The 18,058-nt window shown below is 37.7% G+C and overlaps 1 protein-coding gene across 1 annotated transcript in view; it reads left to right on the top strand.

The window, feature by feature from the left end:
• The window catches only part of THSD4 (thrombospondin type 1 domain containing 4), a gene marked incomplete at both ends in the record, with an annotated part of 242,988 nt that overhangs the window by 193,270 nt on the left and 31,660 nt on the right, over positions 1-18,058 (top strand). The window contains one exon of the mRNA XM_080351008.1: positions 2,081-2,285. Within this exon, the coding sequence (XP_080207134.1) occupies positions 2,081-2,285 (205 nt within the window). The remainder of the gene's footprint in view (positions 1-2,080; positions 2,286-18,058) is intronic.

The following is an 18,058-nucleotide window of genomic DNA, read 5'->3' as shown; positions in this document are numbered from 1 at the left end:
TTCAGACTGACCCACACTAGTTCCACATTATGATCTGAATGAATAAAACACAACTTTCTCTATACTCTTTTATTTGCTAAGAGGAAGAAAATTGTATTAGCTTGTGTTGGACTCGGTAATGATGGAGACCACCATTTATGCTAGCAATTCATATTGTATAACACCTCATACTTGAAAGGATTTCCTCCATAAAACAACTTGCTGGCAGTGGAAATTTCCTGAAAGTCACTGTATAACACAGGCTGATGCTAAGTACCACTACATTTCCATCCAAAAAATATATGGTAGAGAAAATGAAAATACTCTCAGCAAAATATTCTTCCAGGAGGACTAGCACAGAGATTACTCAGCCACTGGGTACAGCAGTTTTAAATTTAGATTGCTCACATTTTTCAAATTGTTTTAGCAGGCCTGAAATAATATTCTATGATTTGGTATAGTGACACGTGTAGTTCCTGTGTTTAAGCAAATGCATTACTTTGCTAAAAATAAAATGCATTTTGAGGCAAAACACAAAAATACAACTTGTACATGATTTTAAGGTGTCTACTAAGCAACGCAAGTGCAAGATGTTAAATGAAGTGTTCCTGTTTGAATCCAAAATCTCTTTGAAATCACGCAACAATTTGCTCACACTGGATTTGACAGGGTGGACAGATTTGTAGTTATCAGGTTATCGCACTGTGAAACAAAGAGTGCTGGGGAATCTTCTTCATCCTCTTGCTTCCAACAGGTACCATTGTCAAGCTTCATATGATCCTGGCAGTGATGAGTTAGATGCTTTTAGTTGTGTTTCTTGGATAGTCATTAAAAAGATGTTGGGTGTTAAATATTTGTATTGGAACTACGCAGACTCTGGCTTGCACGTTAGAACATTTTTTTTCAGCAAGAAGCAAGAGTTAATATTGAAAATAGGAAAGAAAGAGAGTGATGACAAGGCTCAAGACACTCCCTACACTCCCTATGATGCGAGTTTGTGGTATCAAAATACTCTTTCTCTTTCCCCTCTTACTTGGATGTTTGCTTCCAGGAAAGACCATAAAGAAATTGTTAGCCATTTTTTCATCCAGAATTTTGCATGAATTTGCAAGTTTTTTTGACAATTTGAAATAGTAGAACAATACTCTGTCATTTATTTTGAACATTTTCCATCAAATTACTACATTTCATAAAATAAGTGATAGGATTCTGTTCTGCTGGCTCATGTAATATTTCATTCTTATCTGAATAAGAACAAAAAGTTCTTTCTTGCCTATGCCAGTTAATCATATAGGTAAATTATAAGTGTTCATCATAAATGTTATCTACAGTCTATAAATACAAACCAGCAAGATCAATGAACAGAAATGTTTCTGTAAAAGAGGAGATAGTCCTACTGTATGTGCACTTTTAGAGTGCATTAAGTTGGAAAGGGTTTTTTCTGGCTTGTGTCAAAGTTGTTACATTTTTTTCTGCCCTTTAATTTACATTATTTTAAATTATTTTATATTCTTTTAAACTGTCCTGTCCAAGTGGGTGTTACTGAGTGGGCTGAAAATTTAGCTACTCAATGAACAGGAGGATTGTCTAGATGCAGTAACTGCCTTGGTGCAGTAGAAAGACTTTGTAGAAACCTCTCTTGGTGAGAGCAGGCTCAGTGCTCAGTTTTAGAGGAGGTTAAGACAACATTTTATATGTAAAGTAGTTCTGCATTTCTAAGAAGCTCATTTTGAATCACAACAAAATTACAGCTCCTCACCTCTTTTGTGACTAGCAGCTCCCTGTTCTGTGTTGGTTTTTTCTTTCAGCTGAAGAGGGTGTAATCAGCAATGATCAATGCATTAGTGTTCTTTACCACATTTGTATTTTTGCTGACAGTCTGTAAAACCTGTAGGCTAACTTGAAATCCCCAAGTCTGTGAATCCTCTGGGTTTTATTGCCTTTTTGCATACTGAAGAACAAGGGAGAAACTGCTGAAATGCTAATTCACAAAATCTTTTTGGGATTGAAGGTTCTCTGAAAGTCATGCTGTCCTTTGTTGTTATGTCTGAAGTCTGCAGTTGCAAGATCTTGGAAAAAGAAATCTTATTTTATTTTGCAGAGCATTGGCTGTGACGACTATCTGGGTTCAGACAAGGTGATTGACAAGTGTGGAATATGTGGAGGGGACAACACTGCTTGCAAGGTTGTGTCTGGAGTTTTCAAACACACACTAACAAATCTGGGCTACCACAAGATAGTGGAAATTCCTGAAGGAGCTACTAAAATCAACATTACTGAGATGTCAAAGAGCAACAACTATTTGGGTAAGTTGCACCTCAGTGAATAAAGCATTCTTTGTGCGCTAGTACAACTGGGGAAGGGAGGGTTATGGCAGGAAAGGCCTTCTAAGCAGCATGAAATAGATGTCAACAACAAGAGAGGAGAAGGGGCAGGAGGAATCATTAAACAAACTTTTTGATCAGAACTAACGGACAGTTTATAATTTTGGCTTGATCTTGCATGGCAAACACCATAGACCTGCTACCATCTATTTCCCTGTCTGTCTGTCTGACTTGGCTTTGGTGTTTCCTCTTAGTTGGTTCTACCGTGGTGAATATACTTCCCACATTGCTAAACTTCTCTGAGAGGTCACAAATCTTCTCCTTAATTCCTGCCGGAGCTGTAACTAGTTCTGTAACTAGTTCGATGGGCAACAGTCTGAACTGTAATGTACAGGGTGTTTCAAAAAGTTGGACCCCATTTCAAAGCAGAAAGATTTCAAATTAGGTCCATCTTTTTGAAACACCCTGTAAACTCCAACATTTAACAAAAAAAGTGACTCTTCAAAGATGAAGAAATAAGCTACCCACAGTCCAAGAAAATGAAGTGCTGTAGCAGGATCTTATCAGTTCTAATTTGTCCTGGTTTTACCCAAATGCATTTTTGATACGTTATATATACTTATATATACTAACATTCATTTTTTCATGTGAACAGTTTGTATAGCATCCATCAACACTGACTTGTTTGCTGACAAAATAAACCAGCAATTCTAAGTAAAGAGCTTCCATAGATGTATATTCAATAGAAAATGGGTGAGAGTCCAGCTTACTTGACAGGATAGTGAAAGTAGATGTGTTACTAATAAATAAAATAATGTAGCTGAATATAATTTTTCTGTCAGATTTACATGCCAGCATCTGAAAACAGCTGGCAGAAAAATTCCCTGAACTATTTGAAAATGGCCTGAGCCACTTGAACATTTTTGTAATGGGCTAGACAGAAAACATTTTTTGCTCAAAAATAACTAGGCTGTTGGCATGTATGGGAAAGTGGCAAAGCTTTTCTTTCCCATGCTATTTCTTCTCTCCTTATTCCCTGAGCTTTTAGTTTATGCTATCATCTCTTTTTTTTTCTTTTTTTTAATCCATTTCATATGTTTCATTTTAAAGTTCCTGGTATGGATTTAGTTTGCTAATTTTACCAGCTCCCTCCCCTGTTAGGAATTCTTGAGGCTGTTGTTCCAACTAGAAGAATTACAGCCTCTCTGCCTACACTGTTACACAATAAACTTGCTTTATTGAGGCAGGTGAGTTGTACCAGGACAGGAATGAGCATGTTCTAACAGATCAGAAAGCTGAAACTAGAGAAAGATTTATCAAGCAATTTATTGAACAAGTGAAATGGTAATTGGGAGGTTGGTTTTTGGCATACTGGTGGTCAGTTTCTCACTGATAAAGCAGCAGTATGTAGACATGCACATTCTTATACAGCATGTAACACTGGCAGAGCTGGGAAGCTTGAAAACTCAGATCTGGTATTTACAGATTTCTCTATATTTATAGTAATAAGCAGAAGTCTTGAAATTTAAAAAATCTTAAACTCATAATTATGCTGCAGCAGCAACAAGAAAAACAACCCAGCAGCCGTTCCTTTAAGCATGTAGCTGAGTACTTTGCAAAACTGAAGTCCATGTTCTGTCATCATCCAGCTGTAGCCATCAGAGCTGCCTGTAAGCAGCATTCTTCTTGTTGCAAGGACTGGAAGTTAGTGCTTTTGGTTTTCCTTTCAGTTTGCACATTTTGTGGTTTCTTCAATGCAAAATCACGTCAGCTCAAGGTCATTAAGTTTTTATTAGAAGATGACAGCAGATGTTTCTGGGAATCAGAGTTATCCTGCTTGTCTCTGTTCAGGAGACTGTCTTGAGTTCTGTGTGGTTTCATGACACAGTTTTTACAAAGCTCCACACCTTTTCACTGCTTTGTCAAAAGCACTAAGCAAATGAGCAACCAGGAAAGTATGTTTCCACAAGGAATTATTTCTGTAAAATCCGGAGGTTCTAGAAAAAACGCAGGCAAGAATGTGAGGCTTCTTGCCCAAAGAGTTTCAAACTCAACTGAAAGTCATCCAGACATTTGAAGGCTTCTCCGTACTGCTTTTGTAAACTATTCTGTAGTGATCTATTGCTCATTTTGCAAAACCTTTGACCCTCATAAAAAGCATAGCAGCATGGTTCTGATGATTATGCTGAATATGATGGTAGCTTATTAAGTTTCACCCATTTGAAGTATGACATTTTTGGGTTTAGCACACAAGCTGGAATGATTGCTGACTTAATTTTTAAGTTCTTGCTACTTGAAAACAATGAAGTTTTGTTAAAAAGAAAAAACATGACAGCGGTATATGAAATGTTTTAATTCCAGAAACAATTACATTTCTGGAACATGTCATTATCTGAGTAGTCAGAATAGATTATTAGACTGTTTCAGTTGTTCAACTGGTTGGTCATGTAACTTTGTAATTAACTTCTCACCAAAACAACCAGATTTCTTGTGCATCTAGTGATCGATACTATTTTATTTGTGTATACCTTAAAAACCTTCTACAACATTGTTTGGTTTACTTACGTTTTTTTTGTTAGTGGTGTGGGGTTTTTTTGACTGTTCTCCTGTTTTCAAATGAGCTAATTTCTTGCAGCACAAACATAATGTTTTATTCTCACTCCCCCCACCTCCCTCACGCCAATGCAGTAAAAATCCTTTAGGTTTTCTATTTCTTGAAGATCTTTACAGTGGGGAGAGTGTCAACATGATAAAGGAAAACTTTTTAACAGTCAAATTGATAATGGCCTGTGACCTTAATTGGTATTTCTTAATGAGCCAAAATTAACTACCTCTAATAGACCCATAAGGCAGATCAGACATTCCCCGGGAAACACCTTGTGTTTTTTCTTGTGTGCGTGTGTGTGTATTCAGAAAGAAAGGAATCTCCAGTTTGGGACTGCTAAATAATAGCTATTAATAATGTAATAATCAGTCTGTATATTTACTCAAGTATTTTTTTTACAGTAGGAAGCAAAAGCTATGTATTACAATTTGGGTTTAGACTCTGTCTAAAGTGTAAATAATGCTACAGGCTGTACAGTCCTGAGGTATGTACAAAACGACTTGCTTCTCCAAGTAGGTTTCAGCAATATTTTCCTACTGGCTAATGTGTTAGACCTTTCAGCAACAGAACTGCTGACCTTGGACAGACTTTTCCATTGGCAAAGCACTTCTGTCACGTGCTGGTCTTGTACAGAAAGAGACAGGCATACTTTTTATCCCACTGGTAATCACCAGCTGGCCAGTTCTCATACCCTGAAATGGGAAGCTTGCCTCTGAACTAAGTAGGACCATAATACCTTAAATGGGACCAGTACATTACAGCACTTAAGCTGCAAAACGTGTGGGTTTGAGTATAAATACTTTAGCATCTTTGGGATTTGAGATAATGGCAAAATTTTTAAGTCAAATTACAGGTATCTGAAGTGATTATTTAGAAGGTGCTTTTTGCATGTTGAATCTTGAGAACCTGATTCAAAGAAGCTTGTTGTTATCCATATCTGTAGCCTCAACAGCAAGACAATATGACAGAAGCAATGTATCAATAATAAGAATTAAATTTCAGCTTTATACAGGAGTGGAAGATAAAACAGTTGAAAGTGTATTCATTTTGAAATACACTTACCCTGTGTAATGAATTTATTCTTACTTGGAAAGAATCTGGTAATATCCCGTAAGTCAAGCAGCAGTTTCTGTGTAGAGCAGGTGTCTGAGTCTGGAGTCATTTGACTGAGGTGCAGTTCTGCAAATGGGACCGGGCGCTGCCGGCCGTGGAGGCAGGAGAGGTTCATGAGATAGCTCATGGAAGGAAACTATCTACATTACAATTTTGGCAATTCTCCTAACATTTTGTGCCTTACCTGCATGCTGTTTACTACAAAGATGTTTCATAGTGGAATTTATTTCATTGCTAATTGTAAAGCTGTTTACAGTTCCTTCAGGGAACTGTGTTATGTATTTCAGTTGTGATTTGCATGGAATTAAGTTATTTCAGTCACTAAATGACATAGGGAGATCCTTGGATCTAATCCATTTTCCCTGCTTTCTGCAAAATGGTACTCTGCTATTCTAGCATCTTCTATTAGCACACACCAGTATACAGTGTTTGTGATTAAAATAAGATTTCCATTTTTTTAAACCAAGTCCAAGAGATGTTAATAGCATTCTTTTGAATATTGATTTGCCTGAACATGAATATGGATTTAAGGAATTCATCATATGAAAGCAACAGTGGCTGATACTAAAGGCGCTGTGAAAAGATTCTTTAAAAAATATTTTGATTCAGTGTTCCCTGCAGCAGATAACATTCAAACAGTGTGTCTCAGGATGAGATATTGTTAGCAGCTCTTGAGCTTAAAATAACATTTTGAAATCAGTTTAGAGATTCAGATTTACAGCAAATGAAGGAGTTAGAACAGAGAATTTAGAAGATGAACATAATTAGAGGCACTGCTATATCACGTGATAATATTAAAAGTTTTATAATTTATATATTAGCAATTAACTCATTGATTTCCTTCATGTGGTGCTAATTAGATCAATAAACTTAAAATATCCATTTTTAATAGACTATAAAAATATACATTTTTAAAAATTGCTCCTAATGTGGTTTTTTTTTTTTTAGTTATACAAGATTAAGAGTTTCTGTGCACAAAAGTTACAACAGATACTATATAATAATATGGAGAAGAGAGGATATGTGTTTGAATTTTCAGGGCTTGTCATGAATAGGCACAAATGCCAGGGGAGGGGAGTTTTCTATTTTCTCAGTTACTTTATATCCAAGGGATGATCTTATAGTAAACTGGTGGTACAGTGCTCAGGTGTGTGTTGCATTCAGTGGCTGTGCCAGGTAAGTAGTGAGAGGTACCAGTGCATCACTGACAATTCTTACTTACTTATTCAGAAACAAAATCTGTAATTTCTTCATTAGAGTTTATGAAGTGCTGCAGCCCAAAGCTGTGCTGCTCTGTGGTCTCTCCAGTGGTAATCTGGAGCACAAGTCTGAGGAAGGGCCACTGGGGGAACTGCGGCTGTTTAGCCTGGAGAACAGGAGGCTGAGGGGAGACCTTATTGCTGGCTACAAATGCCTGAAAGGAGGTTGTAGCATGGAAGGTGTTGGTCTCTTCTCCCAAGTAACACAGTAGGATGAGAGGAAATGGCCTCAGGTTGCACCAGGGGAGGTTTAAATGGGGTATTAGGAAAAATTCTTCCCGGGAAGGGTTGTCAGGCATTGGAACAGGCTGCCCAGGGAAGTTGTGGAGTCACCATCCCTGGAGGAGTTTAGAAGATGCGTAAATGGGGTTCCTACGGACATGGTTTAGTGGTGGACTTGACAGTGTTAGGTAATGGTTGGACTTAATGATCTTAAAGGTCTTTTCCAACCTAGACAATTCTATGACTCTTTTTTTACTGTGATGGACTTGTGAAACCCCCACAAGGACTTTTGACATTGTGTTTCCTATGGTGTATGTTATTCATTGAGTGCATCCCAATATGTGTCAAGTTTGTTCATTAGATTTGGAGTATCTCTCTCATGTGTATAGCTTACTGAATGCATTACTCATAAACTATGTAATTACAGTATCTGGAATAGAATAACTGGGGTTTTTACCTTTTGTCCTTGGTTGTCTTGCGTGTTCTCTGCTGGAATTAAGCAACAAAGACCTTTCTTTCCACAGTCGACTATGTGCTCCAAACTATGAAGAAAAGATTTAAAGAATCACTTCTTAAATAAACTGAAATTAAGCACAGCAAATTCAAACCATAAGGAAATTTCAGAGTGAATTATTAATATCTGAAGAGGCAGTTAGAATCTCTGTGTAAACTCAACCAGAACATTTTGAATAATGTTCCTAAACTATGCTTTTTATGTTTAGGAATCTTAACAAATCTGTTGCTTAGTTATTTCCTAAATACTGAACTGAAGAGTCAGGAAATACCACATAGAAAGGGGAACAACTTGCTTTTTTGGAAAATGTTTGCAAAATCAAGCATTCCTATGGTAATGTGGTAATATCGATAACTACTTATTTGCTTTCATGCCTTATCTCCTTGTTTTTACTCTCAGTCTTTCCTTGCAGGGCTTCAGATTTTGCTTTTTGTTAGAAGTTTTCTGACTCTACAAAATTGGCCATTAATAGAAGCTTAACCAATTTTGGCCATCTCAAAAAGTTCAATTCTATGTCAGTTTTAGAAAAGATCTGATGAGCAGAGAAGATTCTGATTTTTTTCCACTTCACTTAGGTCACTTTAGTTAGCATTGGTTGGTTAGTTGTAGGTGTATTGATTATCTGAATTAATAATTAATTGAATTAATTGCTCTCTGCATGGACATGTTTTAATTCAAAACTAACGCAGGTCTACTAAGAGAATCGTCATTCTCAACATGGATGTACAAACAGCCTCAGTACTGAAGTGCTGAATGCTGACCTATCCAGGAAAATGTTTTTCCATGACTGCTGTTTTATGCACAGATGCTCAGAGACTAATCAGACAAAAATGCATTTTTAAGCAACTACCCAGTCCAGTGCTCAGGAGTTAATATTACACATACTGCTGACAGATTCACTTCAGAATTTATGTTTAGACTACATATGCTGGCCTGAGACTTTCAATGGGTTGCATTTCTTTAAGCCAGATGTAAGTACAGTGTTGTGGTTAGTTGTTTGTGTCAAAACTTGTTTATATGAGTGATTTTCGAACATTTCACAGTCTTCTGCGAACTATAATTTCAGTGGAGGCAGGGCCTACAATCTACTCTTATTTTGGGTCATGATAATTAGTTACTTTGAACACAATTGGGGTGGCTGACGTGTTTGGAGGATTCAAGACAATGGTGAAGAGGCATGAGGTGTCTGGTTTATGCCTGGAGAAGACAGAAAACTTAGAACCGTATTATGTCAAGAATGCTTGGGTTAGTCTGGGTTTGGATCTTGCCTTCTGCGTCATATTCATGTCACAATGAGTGTGGTTTTTCCCTATTGAAAAAGTCATAGCTAGGATGAAATGTTCACTGTGTTACATTTAACAGTATTTGTACTTTCTTCTGTATACTAATTGCATTATTGATGATATTCTATTTATTAAGCTGTTCCTTCCTACAAGGTAATGCTAGGTTACAGGACAACTGAGATTACTGCTTGTGCTTTCTGGCCCCAGTTAAACATATGTTGTCACGTGAGTTGGTCCATTCTGGAATTTGGAAGGCCTTTTCTGTTGTGGTGCTAGATAAGCATCTAGGACACACAAAGCCAGGGAGAGTGTAGGATCTTTCACTTGTAAAAGCCTTTACAAGACAATGATTTTTGAAAACAGTATGAGCTTATCAGTGAGTTTAAAAGAATCAAACCAGAAAAATCCTGAACCGAAGAAGCATGGTCAGACAGCTTCACGGAAGGTATAGGTATCAGTATTGGACCTTTGAAGTTCAGCCTATGTTTGAGGATAATGCATGTGTAGATAGGTTACCAAGGAGAATAAAGACTGTCACAAGTTTGATTCTAATGCAAAAGAGTTAAAAAGTAATAGGAGGTAGTATACTAAGACAGATAAAAATGTGCAATAGCTGTCCTTCTAACACTTCTTACCTGAAGTTCATCACTAGAATGCCTGGTTCTTCATGCCCACACCTCTACATTTACATATCCTTTGAATTATTGTCCTTAAAATAGTTTCAAATTGATTTTCTGCAGGGAGAGTTTCTTTCACTGAATACATTTTCATCGTATTGTAGCCAACATGTATTAGTTGGCTAGGGTGATCACTTACTAAACCCCTTGACGTTGTTAAGACTTTGGATGAAATTCAACTCTGGTGTTAATGAATTCAGCTCCACTGAATTGAAGTTGCACAGGAGTCTTACCTAGTCTAATGACCTGTAGTTGAACCAGAATATATTTAGGACGTTACTCTTTGCTGACTATATATTTTTTCAGTACTGCTGTTGCTTAAGTAATTACACTTTAGGGTTTCTGGCTAGGTTATCTTATTATAGGGAACTCCAAGGTGACCTTTTCCCTTCTGGCTTCATTAAACAGTGAGCTAATATCTAACATTCTATATAGAGGTCTGTAGGGTTCCAGGCACATTTTGAAAAATACAAAAGAAATTCTTTCTCAAAAGTTGGTTTATTCTTTTTTGTATATCAAATGGCAGATCTTAAAAAAGGTGGACGATGTTACTCATCTGGGTGATGGGAAATACTCTTTCCCCTGGCCTCAGGCAAGTGGTTAAGCCTTAAATGCTAAGATAACTTATGTATCACAACTTTCCACCACCGTCTTACAAATCTGTCTTCTGCATGTCACTTGCCATCAGTGGTTTCACTTACCATCTTCTAAAGGAGTTTCTCTTTGCTTGCTGATTGTGGGAGATCTGCTGAGAGAGAGCCCTACGGTGGGTGCTGAGCAAGAAGCCTGGGTGCCTGGCCCAGGAGAGACTGGTGGCTGGATCTTAAGCAGAGTTCTCCCTGTTGCTGCTTTTCCAGGTAAACAGTCTCTGGGCCTTTTCCTCTTTTCTTTTTGCATCTTAAAGAATATAAATATTTTTTTTTCTAGCACCCATTGGCTAGGCTTTTTTTTTTTGGCTCATACCTGCTCATTGATGACAGTGGTTATGACCAGTTTTGGACAGCATAGAAATCATGTTTTCCTTTCCTGTGTTTCTCGCTTCTGTCATCAATTGACAGAGGTGCTATTATTTTTTTTACTGTTTGTTTGTAAGTGATGTTCTTACAAAAGCAGCTATCACAACAGCAGTGCCCTAGCTGAAGCCTGCTGTTGCTTTGATGATGTGCCCTGCAAAATACATCATCTGAACAACAGCCAGGAGCAATGAGTCTCACTGAGGTGCTTGTTTCATAAGTTCTGTATTAAAGGAACAGTTTTTTCCTCCTCTTGAAATATGGAAAGATTGTTTTGAAAGGAAGGGAAAGGGATAAAGAGAAGTATGCAAAATAGCGAGAGGACAGTTGGAAAGGCTGGCTGTTCAGCTGGCCTTGTAAAGCACCCAGCAATCTGGTTGCTTATAGAACTTTGCAAACCCCTTCGGCCTAGAAGCCTCTGGAGAACTGACTCTGCAAGATTTCCAGTGTTTCCTGCTTCTTGTCAGATCCCAAACTCTTTAATTTCAGCCTTTCTCACAGTGTTTTCATTATACTTGTGTTTCCAGTTATGGACAGAACCAAGGAACTTGAGTGCAAAATTCAAAGAAAATGCATTAAAAAATGAAAGAGGACTGTTTGAACAGTGTTTATTAATCTGAACCCAATTAGTGTGAACTTCTTAGGTCTCAAAGCTTTAGATTATTCTTGTCGTCCAGTTGATGCCAAAACATCAAGTAGTTTGCATGAAAATACTCATTTTAATGCTGGTCTTGGTGCACAATGTTTGGACTATCAACACATGGCTTGTTCAAGGCTTCTTAAAAAATCTAAGCCTATCTGAACAGTGTGTGTTAATCGAGTATCTTGTGATGCACACACTTCACAGCACTGACCAGCGTTCAGTAACATGGCTTCTCCACTCACTAATGCAACTGATGTTCTGCTTTCCCTCTGTTCTTCCTTTGTCTCTAAGATGGCCAACAAGGGACCATTTTGGAAGTGCCACATACTCCTTGGAAGTCATTAGTTTTGTGAGTTGATTAAAGTCCCTCACATGTAATTTGTTGCTCTGTTGTTTTCTACCTGGGGTAAACACTACTTTGACTAAGTTATGATCAAGGTATAGTCATCTTACCTTACAGTACTTCTCTTCTTACAAATTTTAATTCAAAATGAGTTTTGTACTCTGACTGAGCTATACATAAAGAATTACTAGTATCAGTCCAAATTCATAAACTATGCATAGGCAAATTCCCAAATCACATGAAGACACATCTCTTCCTTTGCTTGCCAAGAGGAGAGGTTGTTACTAATTTAAATAGCTGTTCAAATGCTACACAACAAAACTTAAGAAAAAATGGTTGGGAACCTGGTTTCAATTGTCATAGGTATTTCTGTACAGCATTCTTTGATTCCCTAATCTTATTTTATTCTGAGCAAAATTCTCTTTTGGATAGCAAAAAACCCTTTCTTTGTTCCTTAAGCATCCCTTGATCTAGTCAGATAGAACATGTTCTTACATCTTTGTCTGATTCTGTAAAAGAAACATATTTTAATCGTTTTTTTTCTGTTGCTTCTCTTATTTCCCTTTGAACTTCTCGGTTTCAACATTTTTGTTTCTTAGCCTTTCAGAAATTTCTTTTAGTAAAATAATCGCCCAGTAGAAATTCTACATGATTAGTGGCTTCATGGTTGGATCCAATAAAGAGATTTCATCTGCAGAGAATATTTTTTATATTGCAGCATTAAATTCCATAAGAAATCCAAGTCTTTTCTTAAACACAGTATATATGGGGATCTAAAACTTGATTTATAGACTGTGTGATTAAGTTAGTCAAGGGAGATTAAACTTTATCCTTTATTTCTTAACCTGCCCAGTGTCTTTGTTTTCTATTGAATATTACTTCAAACACTTTGTGTCAGAAAAATTTGGTTGCTTAGAGGCCTTATGGATCCAATCTTCCTTTTTTATTTGTACTCATGGCTGCAGTAATTACCCCATGGTTGTGGCTCCGTTTCTTTTATATGTTTGTGTTATAGTCAGATTTTTGTGATTCCAAAAATGTTGGTAGTATGGCTGGGTCAGGTGAGTGTCTGCTGTGAGAACATGAACTTGGTTTGAGTGAGCCACTTGGCAAAGGTTACCAGCTCACACTGCTGATCTAGACATGGCTTAGGGACCCCGAGACAGAAAAACTGAATGTCTCTTGACCACCGGTAAACACGAAATGCTGAAAAAGGGATTTATGAAGGACATGATAGTCCAGCTGCAGCTAATCTGCATTAAGAGGTTAATACTTCAGCCCATCTCATCCACCTACACCAGGATGTCTGCTGAAGATAACACGGAGCTTTGGGCCAGCGTGCTGTCAGCTGGCGTACGTGAGTGCTGTAGCGGGAGGCTACAGCTGTTTCCTCTGCACCTATAAAACTCTTGATCTGGAGCTGGTACAGCGCAAGGAACATCTGAGTGTAACTTAAAATAAGAATTCTGTGTAATAGTGCCTCTGGAATTATGGGAGGTAAACCTCAGGGAGGGGCAGGAGCAGGGCTATTTGTTGAGCAGGAGGACTCTAACCAAAGCATGGGAACATTTAAATGATAAGCAATACCAGAGCTTTGGAAAACTTGGGAAAGAGATATATTTTTATTGGCAAAAAGAGGCCCCGTCATTTGTCTTGTAAATTGCTTGTAAGGACCTAAGGCAACAATGTCTTAGTGTGTAATGTGTCTGCAGATGTTCAGTCAGACTGCAGAATAAAGATTCCTCAGTAAGTGGAATTATAAGTTTACTGTTGAATTTCTGTCATAACACTTCATCATTCTCTTTTAGGTTAATATTCCAGGGACTGGGGGGGATTGATTTTTTCCTTAAGCATCTGGCAGAGCTAGGAGAGGTTGCTATATATTAATATATGCAGAATTATAGTTCCCTCTGATTTTTCTGTTGTCCTTACAAAATACTTTTTCTTTCCTTCAGAAGCCTAATTATTGTAGAGGAAGGCCAAGCTATGGGGCTTGATTTGCGCTTAAATTTACATTATAAACAGAGACCACCTTTCTTCAGTTGTCTTCTGCTAATAAAAAAAAATAAAAAAAGACTGAGAGCATGCTGCAGTCATTGTAAAGGGAACCAATATGTGTTTCAGTATTTAGGGTGGGGTTTGTTTCTGTCTGCAGAATTTGTGTTAAGAGAGTCTAACTTTCCAACATCAAAAGTGTGTAATCTTAGGAACTTAGAGGTTTCTTCAGACTGTCTATCTATTGATACAGTGAGAAATTAATTTTTCCTATATCCCATATCTCTTATAATACCACCTCATAGTTTATTTGTAAAGCTTTTGAGTCTCTAGTTCAAAACAGTTCTTCATCAGTTGTTTTGAAACTGTTCATACAGTCCTAATGAGCAACAGACTTAGTTTATTGTTAACTACCAACAGTTATCTCTATCAGAGGGAGAGATACTGTGCATTGAAACTGCAAAGTTTGTCAGTTATTTATAAGCAAGTGTTTGCTGGTTTATGAATGAAAAAGAGGGTTCCTTGCCCATGCCTCTTAGTGTGGGCTCTATTGTGAGCAGTGGTGCAGGAGATACATTTTGGATAACTGCAAAGAAAATACAGGATTTTGTTGCATTTTGATAGTTTGAGAAGAAGTGTCATGTATTTGTAATGTAGTATGTTGCCATGAACCTAGTAGGTAATTTAATTTAAAAAGATAAACATGGGAAATTCTGTTAATGTCTTTGGATTAACCTTAAATTACAATGTGCTGTTGGTGGGTCTTTGCATGTGATGACTGAGTCAGGAGAGGTGTTTACCGGAGCCCAGGGGGAAGTATGTCTGATGACCATACAACAAACAGAAGTAGTGTTTCCACAAGCTGTTTAGGTTGGTGCAGCTTGCATCTTTGTTCTTTGCCTTTATTTGTCTTCAGTTAACAGACTGTGAAATGAGCATGGTAACAAGTAGAACACAGTGTTATTGTAAAAATAAAGCCAGATAATTATTTCGGCGATTCACACACTTAAGAAAACAGCAGTACGCCTTTCTGTAGGCGTGTTGGAAGATGGACATTATCTTGTATTTACTGAGAATCAGGTGAGCCTGATGCCTTAGATGTGTGATACTCTGTCCTGCTGGAGTTGTGTTCCTGAGTTAGATATTGTTGGCTGAAGTTGAAAGTTAAACTGAGAAACAAAGCAAATAAGGAATCTTAAAATCCACTGTTCTCTGTTGGTTTTCGGTTTAGAATGTGTGCTGTGTCTTTAGCATCCCAGTCTCTACTGCATATACTTTTGAAGCAAAGGTGAAATCAAATGGAAGAGTTTTGTTCCCACCTTAGAATGTCTCTAAAGATTCAGGAGGAAGAAACAGCAAGTGTGGAATAGGATGTAATAATTTGTTTTATTTCAATATCATCCCCAATGCAGATGAAGCAATAGCGATTTAACAGTTCTCTGGAAGTAAACTAATGAAGGCTTTTTTCAGTCCATTAGCTTCATCACTTCTTTTAAGAAGAAAATAATAGTAATATGGTCAGGATTCCTCCGAAGTCCAAGCAAAACCAGGCATGTTGGAACCCAGAATTAGTTAGATGCATCTCCATTGGCCTTAATTCTGCAGGTGCTGAGGAGTACTCTAAAGAAGCTTAGAGACCCTCAACTCTCCTTAGTATTAAAGTGTTAATAAGTTATCTGTTAGGCTTCAAGGTAAGAATGCAAAACTGAGAGTGCTGTGCAGTGAAACAAAGGAATACAGTGACAGAGCATGTTGCGCATCAGATAAATTATACTGATCCTCTGCAAAGTATTTGGTTTCACAACAGAGATGAAAGTGAGGGTGCATATTTGCATCCCCAGCAGCAATAATAGTGGATTCAAGTTAAATATTTATTTTTGACCACTTGACTGTCACGATGATCCGGCTTTCATAGAGTCCAGATCAGTATATGAAAAATCCTAGAACTGACCTTCTGGGGGAATGCAGTAAGGGGCCAGACCTTTCATGTTGTGAATGGCTTTGCATACATAGTGCCTAAGTGTACAAGCAGAGGTGCCTACATTTCTCATTCTTTGAGAGGCTCCCAGGCTTCAATAGAGCGTTAAGATTTTCCAAAAGTATGTCAAGACACTGCCTTGTAAAGTTAATGATAGATAGTAGTGCAGCTGTTTAGCACTTAAAATCTATTCAGCATGGTAAATAGCTCCAGAGGGAAGGTGGGAACAGTGACCAAAAGTTCTTGCTGTGCAAGGCTGCCCTCCCTTCACCTTCTCTCGCTGATGTTTTCTGCTGAAATCCACTGGTGTATGGGTTTGTATTTCATGCCTCCATCTAGAATTTGGCTAATGGAACAAAAGCTCCTTGGTTCTTTGAGAAAATTGTCACAGAAAGTGCTTCTTATCTTCAAAGTGTTTTTCTGACATTAATTAATTGGATCCTCGCGATCCTGTGAACAGGATAAGGAGCAGCCTGAAAATGCCCATTAAGCACCCCTACTGCAATTAACTGTGTTAAACAGTTTTGGAGCCTAGCTGGATAAAGTGTTTTTTCTACTGCCCAAATAACTTTAAAAGTGTTTGAAAAGAAGTGCACAAATATTAAAAATGCTTTTGAACTTTGGGCAGACTCCTATGTCTACGTGCTTGTGGATGTAACAAAGCTGCTGTTCAAACAAGCAGGGGCAGATCCTCAGCAGCCGGGAATTACAATGGTGCCATTGATTTCATTGCAATGGTGCTGCTGCAGCCAGCTGAACAACCTGGCTCTTTGACTGGGAAGTAAAGCAATATGTAGTAACACCTGATTTGAATAAAGAGCTTTAAAACTTAATAATAATAATAATAGTGGTAATAATACCTATAATGAAGATGTACTTGCAAACACATGGAATAGATTTTGTGTTAGACAGAGTCGAGAGAAAGATGCGTTAGACGAATGGGAAAGAAAGGCAAAACAAAATAAAGTCATCTGTGTTTGTGGATCTATCCTGGTATGAAAATGGAAAATACTTTATCTCTCCACTGAATTACCAAAAATTCTTTTCTCTCTCAAGTGACCGTTATCCTAAACTCTATCTGACAGTAAGTCATTGTAAAGGGAACCAATATGTGTTTCAGTATTTAGGGTGGGGTTTGTTTCTGTCTTCTCCGAAGTTAATCAGGAAATGCTCTTAATCACTGAAGTTACTGGGTGGATTTTTGATGGGATTATAAATGAAAAATATGCAGCGTTGAAACTCACTGGACTTGGAATATACACAGATCAATATTGCCCAGAACAATCTTTAATATTTACTTCACATTGTCAATTCATGGTCAGATATTTTCCCTAGGAGTTATGGTCCTTAAATAATGTGAGGGTGATATTTAGTTTAGAAGTAACTAATTGTTAGTTAAGTAGGCTGTCAGCTTGGAAACACTGAAACAGGGATTGGTTAAAAGAAGGCAGACAAATATGTCTTTCAGTCTGCAGTTTAAATGAGAAATGTTACCTTCACAGTATCAGACTTATGGTATCTTCCTATATAGTGTAAACAGAAATGAACCTAAGAGATGGAAGAAGAGCTCCTGAATATGTTATTAGTCTATTATGTTTGGTATGTTACATAAAGCTGAGGTTGCAGTAACCTTGGGTTTTTTTGGTCTTTGGCAGCCAGGGTGACCATGAGAGGGTTTGTGGACAGCTCAGGGTGCAGCGATATTTCTTGTCTTTGAACAGGTGTTAATGTGGACATATTGGCGACTCCCAGGCCTGTATGTGTGCATGTATGTATGCAGCCACTAACACAGAGACTACAGCTTTGGAGCAATAGTATAGATCATTCTCTAGAAATTTAATCCAATTGTGTGTTGTCCTGTTTCTGCTGCTTTAATATACTATCCTGTCTGAGTAAGGGTTGGAAACCATTATTGGTCATTGATGGGTGGATTAAAGATCTTGAGCTGTTTGCAGCTTCAGTTGCTGGGTAAAGTGCTGGGCTTCCTGCCCTGCTCCAGGGTGGTGACAGTCTGTGTCCCAGAGTGACTGACATGTAGCTCCGTTTTGATGAGGCACGTCGCATCCATCTTTTCTGGAATGTAATAACTGAAAAAACTTCTAATAAAGGC

The sequence above is a fragment of the Nesoenas mayeri genome (assembly GCF_963082525.1).
Source record: "Nesoenas mayeri genome assembly, chromosome: 11".
In the NCBI taxonomy this organism is placed as follows: domain Eukaryota; kingdom Metazoa; phylum Chordata; class Aves; order Columbiformes; family Columbidae; genus Nesoenas; species Nesoenas mayeri.
This window is presented reverse-complemented; position numbering and strand designations above follow the sequence as displayed.